This window comes from Magallana gigas, chromosome 10 (assembly GCF_963853765.1).
Source record: "Magallana gigas chromosome 10, xbMagGiga1.1, whole genome shotgun sequence".
NCBI lineage: Eukaryota > Metazoa > Mollusca > Bivalvia > Ostreida > Ostreidae > Magallana > Magallana gigas.
In genome coordinates this window covers 16,466,043-16,479,500 of record NC_088862.1, presented here as the reverse complement: position 1 = coordinate 16,479,500, position 13,458 = coordinate 16,466,043, and the positions used below count along the sequence as shown (strand labels likewise).

At 35.0% G+C, this 13,458-nt stretch overlaps 2 protein-coding genes across 11 annotated transcripts in view; one reads left to right on the top strand and one right to left on the bottom strand.

The window, feature by feature from the left end:
- LOC105317875 (zinc finger CCCH domain-containing protein 10) overlaps positions 1–5,759 on the top strand; it is a 58,838-nt gene extending 53,079 nt beyond the window's left edge. For all 10 annotated transcript variants that reach the window (XM_011414668.4, XM_011414658.4, XM_020063049.3 and 7 more), the window contains one exon: positions 4,532–5,759. The gene's annotated coding sequence lies outside the window, so the exon portion shown is untranslated. The remainder of the gene's footprint in view (positions 1–4,531) is intronic.
- Positions 5,760–10,196: 4,437 nt separating this feature from the next.
- Positions 10,197–12,341, bottom strand: LOC117686453 (tripartite motif-containing protein 59-like). The gene has a single exon (XM_034461322.2). The coding sequence runs from the start codon at positions 12,254–12,256 to the stop codon at positions 10,370–10,372; it is 1,887 nt and encodes a 628-aa protein (XP_034317213.2). The 5' UTR covers positions 12,257–12,341; the 3' UTR covers positions 10,197–10,369.
- Between the last annotated feature and the right edge of the window lie 1,117 nt (positions 12,342–13,458).

Here is a 13,458-nt window from a genome sequence, read left to right as displayed (position 1 = left end):
AACATTTTAAAGCTCTTTTATCCTTCAAGCGTCATTTGGAATCGATAATTAGGAGATTTTAAAAAAGAATGCGTTAATTTTGTTTAAAATCTGATTTTTTTATCGATAGTGTAATAAATGATCTTAAAATTTGTTAATAGCTTGGTCTATCCATGAACATTTATACTAGTATATGTATGTCTCTGATCATTGGATAGCGTGTTGGCTAGCAATATTGGTGAAAAAAGTTAGAATAATCGCTATGTGATATATTACGTATTTGTATATGATCCCAGATATCGCCTCTTTAAGTAATGGTGGTCATTAAAAATACATCAAATTTTAATCAAAGAATGTCTCAAATATTACGTCTAGACTTGTCTGTTTGGTTAGCCCTCAAATATATTGTTTTCAAACGTATTTGTAAATCCGGAAGGACTTTTAGGCTACTAGACCGTTATGGATTTTGTTGGAAGGGGTACGGTGGGGATGAGGAGTTTGTGGTTTTAGACTTTACATGTATATGACTCCCATTCTTTTGAACTGCGTTTTCCTAATTTTGCTATACGTTAATTCAAGCAACGTCTTTGCTACTCTAGACGCCGTCCCTGCAATCTCTGGGTGGTAATTTTCCAAGCTATGTATTCGTACGAAAATTTGCCCGCTCTCTTTCGTTAATGTTGGGTTTCGCAACAAAGGGATTATTAATTTACTCCTTCTTTATTGATATGAGATATCTATCTGTTCTGCCTGTTTTGTCGTTAATGGCTTGATTTGTCATAAAGGGTGACTGGAAAATGACAGAACACCGAGTGTTACCATCAATCGCCCTTTTCTTCCCCTGTGCCATCAATCTCATTTTTGGATATATATATCCCGCACATTTCCTCCCAAGTTTTTTGCCGCTGAAAAGAAGAGAAAATGATAGACATAAGTGTTCGGAAATTGATCCGTATTAGCCTTAAATGATGGACCGTGCTCCGAGAATGTCCAAACTTGAGAGCTATTAATCTCTTAACGGCATGTCGTAAATCAGCCAAAAAGAGGAACGGGTTGTCGTTAAAATTCTGTAGCATGTTATTATTTTAAGACGCAGGGCTACTTTTGTTCCACTGCATGCGATTATTATTTTCTTGAAATATTGCTATTCGATACGAAGTCTATATTTACCTAACATTCATTTTTTGGATCAAATGCATCGGTTTGATAATTTCTTGGCTTGCTCGCTGTGTATGGTCAAAAACTATCAAGAGTAAACTATTTATTCCCGCGTTTTCTTAAAATACACCATAATAAAAATGCTTAAAATTATTGATTATGTTTGTGTAATTGATATTATTGAATAAAATGAATAATGTAGATATGATAAAATACTGTCTTTGAGCGAGTGAGTCCAGGGCTTCTACGTATTTTTATAAAACACTGTGTAGTTTAAAACAAAAACCCCAAGCTTATAAACCATTCCGAACGTACATCTAATCACAAATATTTTGGATTGAGATTGTGTAAATCATTACGACATATAGGTCGAGTAAATACTTTGTACACTCTCCCTCTCTCTCTCTCTCTCTCTCTCTCTCTCTCTCTCTCTCTCTCTCAATATGAAATGTTTGTTAATCTTGAAGCGTCGAAACAAAATCAATAGAGTGGGTTCCCTAAATCTTGTTTCATATAATTAAGGACAGCGATGAGCTTGAACTATCGGACCATCTAAGTCAACCGAGCGTTTTATCTTTAATGATGTGTTGGGCCCTTTTGATCTCGGTAATCTTTCAATGTTGCCCCCTATTCAAATAGCACTGTTCTTTTCTCACCAATTGCTTGAACTATAAGCAGAAATTGATAGCCCCTTTCAACACGTTCTCCGAAGATTCCCAAAAAACTGTCGACGCCTGACGTTTCGGCCAATTAATTAATTAAATTGCGTCTGTTTGCTATCTTTCTTCTTTTACGAAAAACGATATTTGAGAGAGACGTTTTCATCAAATATGTATCTATACCTTATACTTAAAAATTAGGCAGAAATTCATTCAATTGAGGACTGTGCGACTAAAGTATTTATAATCATTTTTAGACAGCGGGTCTCCATAGTGAATTAAGATTAACAATCAACCCCAAGTCTCCTATTTCGGTCAGGCGTCAAATTTTGAAAAGAATGACCCATGTAGTCCTAGTGTTCCTGTGGTTTCAAACAGCATCGATCATCGATCCAATGGCCCAATATACATGATCTTCCGTCTATTTCTTTCCATCCTCACTTGTTCTGGAATCTTTATTGGTCGTTTTTATAAGACGCTGGCTTGCATTCGAAGAAGACATTCCATGGAGAGACAATGGCGCTACATAAATCAGCAGGCTCGATACCTGGGCCTCCTTTTAATTTCGAACGGTAAGCTGATTAGAGCTTGTCTTGTACGCCAGCAATGTTAAGACCCCGTCATTTATCATGCCAGAGCTCGGTCACTGATGCCTATTGTGCATGCCTGAGACCCATTGCACTTACAGAAAATGTGGGTATCTGTAATGGGTAATGTTATATAAAGACGATGCATTGACACGTTAAGACAAGGGATGTCGGGAAACTTGTGTCTTGCACTGCTTGTCTTGTACATATATATTGGTCGCAAAGCATTGCGGGGAAAACTGACCCATTTGCTACTTCTTTATAAATCGAATTCGTCCAATCTCTTCCTCTTCGCCGCCTTTCTTTCCTGGTTACCTTAATCAATCGGAGATCGTATTAATATTTCATTATCACCCGACTTTGGTATTCCTCTTAATGACTCCGTTTTTTTGTTTTTTTTCTTCTTCTCTCTCATTTTTTTACAAACGCGAACTCTCTCAGGTTCTTCATTCATTGAGTCTCGTTCTGTGCAGGTTTGTAGGTATGAACATTTCATAACAAACATGCATATATGGCAAGAGGCACGCGAAAAGGTGTGTATGAATGACAGGCCCTAGACATCTCACAGCTTTATTAAATATTTAATTTTTTTCTGCTGGATAAACTAGTTCGGCTCACGATGTCCTTTTCACTGCAATGGGTCTAAATAATGCATTAGGTATAGGCGAACTCGGTCCGTTGTACTTTTTTACCGCCAAGAAGTACGAACCACAGTGACCTCTTTATGTAAGACTTTATAGTGGTCAGATAAGAGACTCCATGACTGGTTTTAGAGTACGGACCAAAAAAAAACATTCAAAGGTTCTCGCAGAGTACGTAAACCGGTGATTGTTTTAGATGTCACGTGATATCAGTGTTGCTTGGTAAGAGAACATAAAACTAATTTTAAAGTCTTCAAAATGGTCAGCGAGTAAAGAGCTCGTGATATGAAAAGTTCATCTTAGTGGTCGACACTGGTCGTAGGGTTCAGAGCAAGAATCTTACAAAGGTCTTAAAATAGTCGACGAGATCTTAAAGGGCCTTTGTTAAAGTCAGGTTATAAAGATCATTTGGTTTTTAAAAGACCGATCAGAGTGTTCAGATAGTTGTACGCGTTATATAACAGAGAAAATGTACACAACGCCAGGTGAGAAAGAAATTTAGAGAATTTATGTACGATAAATTATAATGTTAAAAGTCATAGTTTTGTGACAGAAAGTACGGACCACGTGATTTTTAAAGGTCCTCGGAGAGTTTAGATACATGTAGTTATACACTGTCTGTGGAAGCAACTACGTGTAGACAGCGGCAGAAGAGAAAGAACAGTTCGAGGAAATAAGATGACATATTGCCAACAAATCTAAGCTTTGTTTCTCGATGCTTCTTTGTGTAATCGTTCTTGGCAGTTTCTAGTGATTGCACATCACGTAATTGAGAAAAGTGTGAACATAAGAGACATTTCTCAGCGGTGTTCAGCAACTGTCAGGCGAGAAGGAGTTCTTGATATAGCTTGGAGAACATTGTACATCTATCATTCATAATTTACTCCAGCGGTGCTAGACTACATTTTCTTGTTGGTGATCATTTTTGGGTGTCATTGGTAGTGACGAGACACTTTTTATAAAATATTACATGTAATCATTATTTTGAAAAGATGGTCCTTTTTTGCCCATTTTATTATGGGTGGGATTTTTTGTGGGTTTTTTTTTTTATAAAGGTTGGCACTAAATTTGAAAGAATCTATTCGGCCGGACATGAATTCAAGAGTAGTTTCTTTGTATTTGAATGATAGTACTACTCAATTATTAAAATAAAACGTGTTGTTCCTGACAGATTCCGTATCGGAAAAACGAAAAAGCTAGTGTAATGCTCATGTCTCAATTAACCAGTAATGAAAAACAACACCCATTGTTTTATAAATGACGCTGCTTAAAATGAAACCACTTCAAAATTCAGCTGTGCTTTAACGTAACTCGAGATGAGCTATGATGGTTTATTTGTTTTTTATTTGTTTTTTGTTTCTAGTTTTTTAAACTATTTTTTATATTTCAAATTTCTCTTAATATTTTCTGTTAAGATGACGGTTTTGTCAGAGATTTTTGCATTGTCTATAAAAAAAAAATTGCATTGAATCAACATATTTATTCATAAACTCTTATTTTTTTTCAGAAGTATGAGGCTACATTCGTGTAGTGTGGGAATATCTACTTCCGGTGTTAATTCTTGAGGAAAGAAGGAAGTAAAAGAGGGATTCCGAGATCTCGCGTGAACACAAAATCAAAATGGCGGAGTTTCACCACACCAAAAACAAATACCCTCTGAAGATTTGGATGCAAAGGGGGTACTGTTAAGACGGATGCAGAAGTGATGCGAGGAAATCACTTTCAAACATCCTCATCTCGATAACCCTTGTTTCATTTTCATTTTGAAAGTCTAATATATGGTCACAAGGTTTAATATTCTCCCGATGATCTCATACAGTGTTTTGCATTGTGTTAGTTAAGTATATACAGTTCAACTGGATAAAAGAGCAAAGAAGCAAGCTTTTAGTCTCTTCAGTTTGTTTCTTTTATTTTTCTTTGATAAATGTCAAGAAGACTACGAGCTTGTTTCATTTTTGGGCTATATTAAGAAGCATTAGCTTTAACTGTTTAAATCTTCAGTTTGTTTCAGAATCTATTTTTCTTTGAGAAATGTCAAGTAGACTACGAACTTATTTCATTTTTTTTTGTGCTATATTAAATGTATATTTTTTTGGCCATGATAGCCGATTGTGGGATATAAAAATTCATTGGTTCTCGATGATGTTATTGATTCGGAAGCTTTTGGTTGAATTGAACACTCATTCAAATAATATTTCTATAGAAATATTCGTTCAAGATTATGTTCATTGATAAATTGATCACTGTTTCCTTTACTATGTTTTTTTAAATGTTAATTGCTATTTTGATATTAATTTTTATTTGGAACATTATTTGTTTTCAGCGGGGTTTTTTTGTTCATTCAATTAATGAACCTCTTTTCATTGTGCATTCGATTGAGTTCTTCTATTGGTTGTGTTTTTTGTTGGAGTTTTAAACACCATTATTAATTTGAAAACATAAAAAACCAAGAGACAACGAAACTGGCACGCAATTTTTGTCAATAAAATTAGAGGAAATTGTAAAATTTTAAAGAAACACAACCTTTGCTCTCGTGCTCTGTATTTTCCGAAAACAGTTGTAAATCCATTGGAGATTTGAGCATCCCTGTCTGACTCAGAAGTTACTACGTCATACGTGATCATAAAACAAAATTGCATTTTTCTGGTCATTCATATTTATTGATTATGATATTCAATACTTTATATTTTTTGAGTTGTAGAAAAAACAAATTAAAAACACAACTGTGGAGAAAATTGCTGTGTTATAGTTGTTTTTTTTAATTTTGTGTTGAACGGATTGTAATTATCTGAACATTACACACCCTTTAGATTAATCCCTGTAGAAAAGAGTGACAGACTGATGACGTACAAGCTGGAGGATTTAGATACGGTACTTTACGATTATCCTAAAAAAGTCTTCCGTTTTGTTGTGGAAATATAATAACAAGTAATTTAAGATTCTTATGATATTTTAGTATGCAAACGGCATAATTGTACGCAAACTGTTGAATTACATGTTTATTTAAATTTTTTCCCTCGGGGTCGGTTAGTTCAGTGACGACATACAAAAACTAATTTTATGATCAGTTGTGAAAACTGCTATACAACATAAGTTTAGCTTTTTTTAAAAAGCTTACCGTCTTTAGAACAAACCCTAAATAGCACTTAGTTATCAAAGACAGTTTAACTCTTTTTTATATAAATGTCACCTTCCTCTTCATAGCATGGTGAGTTGATTTATCCAAACATTTTTGTGTCATGTGTCGTTTAAGCCTGCGTGTCTAAAATTGAGAACTGCGTACCCGAGCTTGTAAGTTGAGATCGACTATAGGGTGAAAGAGATCTTAGGTAGGGTCGTAGACTCGTATTATTTTGATAAAATCAAAGTAATACCACTGCATTTATCTATCTAGGGTGCAAATATCTTTACCGATATTAGGCATACCGCATCATTTTTTTTTTCATTTTTGTATAAATATTTGAATAAACAATTCTAAAAGAAAAACAAATAATTTCAATGGATATTATAGAATGTTACTTTCAACTAGTTGGACCTGAAAACCAAAGGCTGAATTTCATTTATAGCAATTTGTTTTGCTTTTTCGTTTTTTCACTTTTTAAGATTTGAAATCTACGAAATTTGTTAAGTCGTACGTGAAAAAGATCATCCGAAAATTATCTCCCTTGCGCCGAACAGTATGTCAACCAATGAAATAAATGTAAATTTTCACATCATGTATTTTCAACCAATCACAAAGGAAAGGAAGTGCACAATCCGGAGACTGTAAATTATTTCAACTCTTTATACCGTCTTCCAAGGAAGACAGTAATCACATTCTGTCATTGTATATCAGTTAGACTGACACAGATTATATGTCGAGACTTCGGTTGATGATATCGAATGTGAGCAGATTTTAACACATATATTTGAAAAAAAAAATGCGAGTTGAAATACCAAGAATAACAAGTAAATAAGCATGGTTTTGGTTTATGGGGAATGAATCTTTTTTGACACTGTAAAACATAACTATACTGCCCCAGGTTTATTAGGTAATTCATTGGTCCTTGTTTTAACAACATCATGGTAGAACAGACTGACGTCATACTTTCAAACGATTAAGTAATAAACTTCCATATATATATAGAAGATTTAGCTATTCCTTCTAAGAAACGCATCATTCCAAAACGATACATCCATGCAAATTACCTATTTATTACTCACTTTATATTGATGATTAAACAGATATTTTGAGTTAAAAACTATTGTGATGTCATTCCTTTGTTCCAGAAGTCTTTAAACTTTACATGTACCTGTGACAGTCAGATATTAGTGAGCTTCTTAATATCAGACCGTTACCAGTGGTTACAGTACTGATATCCTTCAAAATCGGACTGTGTCGGGTAAATCAAACAAACAAAAAAGTTCTGTATGAAAAAAAAAATATCGGAGAGTTCTCGGCCATTGATAACGGGCCTCGAAACTTTTTTTTTCGTATGAAACTGTTTTCGGCATATATCCATTATATTGATGTAAATTGCAACAGCAAAACGCTTTCCTTTAGTGGTTCATACGGGTTATCGATAATCATAAATCGCTTCAGCGGGTTGTGGTTTTTTTAATGCCAATTCTGAGGCCGCTTCCTACGCTCATACCCGCATGTACGGCCAGAGACAGTATTTCATAGTGATATTAATTGAACCCTATCAAATTTACTGGAAATCGTGATCAATATTTTTTATTAAAGTTGATATTTGTCTTATTTGAGGCAATGAGAATACAATACATATATAACAGTCCCCTTTTTATTGGCACATTTTAATGAAGATCTTCATTTAGAAAATCAAAATGAATATAAAACCCGCGAGAAATATAAAGTTGAAATAAAATAAATTATATGTGTACATGTTCAGTAGTTTTACTGAGGTAAATAATGTTTTAGGCGGTGAATGAATACATCAGAAAAAAAATCGTTATCATGGAGATTTGTTAAATGAGCGATGTGAGGATGGTCTTCGAATTGATTGAAAGGTCGCAGCCGATTGGCTCGCTGCATATGACAAATCTCTCTGTTTTATGAGTTTTACAAACGGTAATAAATGTAGAAAATCGGTGACATAAGACATTTTTATATAATTCCTTCTTTTGCTCATTTATCAATTTAAAATGGCAAGATCCGAAATGCATAAAATCACGTGATAGAATAAAAATGTAATCACATGACATTTTAATACTACACGAATATTTCTAAAATTTCTTTCAAAAGAATTAGATTTTTAATGAGTCCAATATATTATAGCATTAAAAAATAAAAAGAGTACTAAATGTTTTGATAAAGTCTCTTTCACATTATCGTAAAAATTCAATGAAGTTTTAAAAAAGAAAACTATAAATCAGGATGTTTTATCCAAAAATTAACCCAAAATTCGTCAAAAAATGATCCAAAAATTTTCTGATATAAAATGTACAGATATCAACATGGATATGTGTAATATGGAACATTAAAGGATCCGATCTACAATTACGTTTTCATGTACATATGTTGAGACTTAAAAGTAAGATGGAAATGAATAATTTCTCACGTATTTAACAAATATCACGTGATATGAGGCATTGATGCTCGAATGTTTGCATGTGATCAACTTTATCACCTGCACAATCAAATAATAAAATTTTGTTTCACTGGTAAATTAAAAATTGCTTTAAAACTGTTTTCATGTACTTAATTGAAAATAATTCAGCAGTATCTGACAGAAATTGTTTTTTGATTGGACAATTATTAAATAATGGAACGGTAGTCATTAATCTCCGATAGAGTTATCTCTCTTTATTTATGATTACATTGAAGGGATTTATAAATTGCATTTTAATGTTCGTTAAAAATCGATATTTTTAAACTGGTCAATTCAAAGAGTTTTCTAGATCATTCATATGTGCGACATTCTTCTTGTATGTACTATCACATATATACAACGTAAATTCACAAATGGATTTAGTGGGAAATAGGAATGTTATACCTTTATGAAAATCATCATAATAAAAAAACACCAATACTGACCCATGCGTGAATGTACAGAAAGAAGCTGATTCTCGCGTATTCAGAGGTCCTTACACCATTGAAAAGGAAACATTAATTTACATCTCCGAACGAATTTATTGCGCAGCAAATTTAAATCAAATGTAAATAGCTGGCACGCGCGGATGGGGGAGGTCAAAAGCTTTTGGGAGGGGATCTAACTTTTGTATTTTCGTATGACTGCAATGTACAACTATTTTAAAAGAATTGGAAATTTAAATTACATGAGAATACTGAAATTTTAGAGAAAATTATTCTATCCCAATTCAATAGAATAATTTGATAGACTGTATGTGGAATTTTTTTACAAACTAGTTGACACGTTTTGAAATATTTTAAGTGATTTTTTTTTCGTTTTTATGATTTTTATATCTCTAAGAAAATGAGTAAAGACTACAATGTAAGTTATCATACAGTTTAAAAACACATTGGTTGAGATTTGATTGTTGTAAATTTTCATATCCAAAAGAACCATAATTGTCCTCTCTCCTGCCCTACGCTTGATAAAAGGATAGAATAGTTTTTCTCACGTCTCTTTTAGAGTTATCTTTCTTATATTAATACAAAACAGCTCATTCTATTTTACAATATTGTTCCTATTTCGTCATTTAAGTTTCCAGTTATCATTATATTAAACAAAAAGACTGTAAGCGCATCCAAATTATTTGAAGGGGATAGGGGTCAGTGATAATTTTGTTTGAGGCGGGGTATAATTATACAATACAAATTTTAGTTTTGGGGTGCACGCATGAACTTATGTATAACCTTGGTACCCCCGTTTTGATAAACTTAATGTTATTGCTACTTAATCATAATTATGTATGGTATACACTAATAAGTATACTATTAAAATACCCACGTGAAAATCTTTTTTTAAATTCACGTGAATGAGTTTTGCTTAATATCGAACTTAGTTCTATTTCGTTTAGAATATTAGTTAATTGTACTTCAAAATATTTACAGTCTAAATATTATTGCAAATTTTCTTCTTAAACAACTATTTACGTCCCAACTGTGACAACATATTGCTTCGATCAAATGAAAATTGAAAAAATTCGCAAAGCAGCGTGTCAGTTAAGATACCTCATTGTGTTGGCAATAAAAATAATAGCAAAGAAAAAGTTTCAAAGTGATTTAATAAAGTTAACATAAACACGTTTATACAAATTTCAATCCTTAGATAATTGTCAAATGAACTTTACAGGTAAATCTATAAGCATAGCACTTTCACAATCCACGCTTCCGTTAGGGGGTTATATTTTCGGTATAATTTTCAGCGATGTTTTTTTTTTAGTCAGTTTTCAGATTGTACACCTTTACGCAATTGCCGTTCGTAACCACAAGAAATGAGAGACTACCCTCCTTAAATCTCATACAGAACGGCTTGGGGACGTCGGAAAGAATTCGGAGTAGCTTCCCTTTGCCTGACAGGATGTGGATATTGTTGGATTGTTCTCCCGCCACGTATATGTTATCCAAGAAATCCACAGTCACGCTTACTGGGCCAATCAGTTGCGGGTGTTTGTATACCCAGAGTGTCTGACCGTCATCGCGCATGGCAGTGACGGAATTTCCGCCGTAATGGCAGTGCACGATGTCTCCACTTCCGGTCACGGTCACTGAGTAGGTCCACTTCCGGGTGGGATAGGTTTTCAGAATATTACCCTGTTTGTCTAGTTTGATGATAGATGTTGGCCGTGTAACGTAAAGGTATTCTTGGAATTTTGCTATCCCCAAGCAAGACTCGCCGGTTGGTATGGTGGATCCAAGGCTGAATTTTCCCATGGCGACTTTTTGTAAGGCGTTTAGGCCCTCAAGCGCGATCAATATGTCTGATCCTGATACGATTATGTCCCTTGGTTTTGGTCCGACAAGTTTTCCCTGAAGAATCGATTTTCCGACGCAGTCCAGGTAAATAAATCGGAAGTTTGGATAATCCGCCAGCAGAATCCCCCCGCTCGGAAGAAAACATCCCCCGTAAATCCAACTGTTCTCGATGGTGAATTCAGATTCCAAAGTCATGCGCGCCGATTTCACGTCAAACCCAAACTCCATGGAACAAGACTTCTGGAATACAGAGAGCTCGGAAAGCTTGGAAATGCTTTTCAGTTCTTTGATTTTGGATGATAATTTCCCTTGGATATCGAATGACACTTTATTGACATAGGTCTTCTTTATTTCGTCAATTTTGTGCTTCACTTCGTAAAACTTACAAACGTAGGCGATATCTGAGCCACTGTCTTTTACCTGAGAAAGCAGCTGTTTGCAATGTTCAACATAGTGTTTCTTTTCGCTAATGGCTTCCAGAGAAGAGTTCACTTTCCCTTTTCTGTCTTTCATGATCTTCGACAATTCCCGCAGATAAATTTGTTTCAGTTCCTCGAGATGAGCTTGCGTTTCTTGTAGCAGTTTCTCAGCCGACTGGATAAGTTCGCTTGATTGCCGATCTATCTGTGAAACATTCTCGTCTTCTTCTCTCGCTATGTTGTTCAGTTTGAGCGATAGCTTGTCGATCTCCCTCAATAACCGCTCCATCTGTTTCCCCTCTTGAAGCTCAGTAAGGCACTTATCGATGCTGTCGACATTGTTGCATTTCCTGTGTTCAAAGCTCACACACGTTGTACAGCACGCCTCCTTGTGGTCGGCACAAAACATCTTCATTATCTCCCCTTTATGTTTCGTGCACACGTTCTCGGCAATCATGGCCGACCCAGACAGTTTTATTTCGCTGAGTTGCACGAGCTTGTGATCTTGCGTCATCATGTTCTTCCGGTGATATTTCGTACACATATCGCACAGAGATTCCATGCACGATTTGCACCAAAACGAGGCCGGTTGGTCCTCTTGCGTCCTTCTGCACGCTTCGCACGTTTCATGGTCCTCCGAAGGCTTTTCGCTTTTTAGATACGTGATCAAAGACTCGTTCAGTGGCAGTTGCTTGGCCCATTTTTCTGGTGAGCTAAACGTGCCGGGGGCAGCTACAAACTCTCTACAAAGTGGGCACCGGAATCCAACAGGGGCTTCCTTAGCAACGCACGTAGACACTATGTAAGATTCCAAGCAGGAGTGACAAAAAGAATGAAGGCACGGCAGGTATCGAGGGTTTTTGTATCGTTCAAAGCAAACTGAGCACGTGGAAACATCGCCTTTGTGGGGCGGGCTATTCGAGGAAGCCATTGAATGTGTCCTGGGTTTTTTCTTTACTGTGCCGTGAGTCTTCCCTCACAGGTACAAGTTAGCTGAACGAATACTCACCGAAGGAATTTTCTACATGGCGATCCCGAAGCCACGAGACACATCCACGCCCGATTTAGCCATGAGTTTAGTCCCAATTTCTTTTGAGCATTTGCTATAATAGAGTTGATATAAACTGTCCATGAAAGATCCTCAGAAAAAAATAACACCTAAATGTTTGTGAGAAGACACGAATTCCAAATCACGATCTTGAAATTTTAACAAGGGATTTACAGTATTTTTTTTAATATTAAAATGAACTGCTTTGGTTTTTGAAGGATTGAAGCTCAAAAGCCATTTATTAGACCAAATTTCCAGATTTAAAAGATCTTGATTTAGATTAAATTCTATATCTTGTACATTGATTGCAGCATGTTGAAAACTATTATCATCTGCAAAAAGTCTACAGAATGTTAACATATTATCTGCTATATCATTTACATAAATAAGGAATAACAATGGCCCAAGGATAGAGCCTTGATGCACTCCGGCATTCGCAGGCTTTGTTGACGACAACACTTCTCGATACATAACCTTTTGCTTTCTATTAACAAGATAACTATTAAACCATTTAAACAGATTCCCTGTGATACCATAAGTATGGAGTTTAAACAATAAACCTTTATGCCAGACGCGGTCAAACGCTTTTGACAAGTCACAAAATATCATGCAACATGATTGGCCTTGATCAATTGCTTTTAAAATATGATCATATGTTTCTATAAGCTGGTAAACAGTTGAGTGGCTAGGTAAAAAAGTCCAGCTTGATATTTATAAAAAAGATTATTGTCATGAAAATAATTGTACACATGTTTGAAAATAATTCGCTCCATTATCTTTGATACACAACTTAACAAAGAAACAGGTCTATAATTTGACATTTGAGATGAATCACCTTTCTTATATATAGGAAGAACATGGGATATTTTCCAGGAGCTTGGAAACGTACAATCTCTTAAAGAGCGATTAAATAATATAAATAAGGGTTTAGCAATAGTATACATAGTACCTTTTAACATTTTATGACTTATATTATCTGGCCCCACGGCCTTGTTAACTTGAAGAATTGATACAATATCTATAACTTCTTGTTCTGAAATACATATATAAGAGATAACATTATTGCATACAGAGTGAAATTTGGG

Bases quoted from the DNA above. Each gene is read 5' to 3' on its own strand.
- LOC117686453 (XM_034461322.2), bottom strand. From the start codon at position 12,256: ATGGCTTCCTCGAATAGCCCGCCCCACAAAGGCGATGTTTCCACGTGC.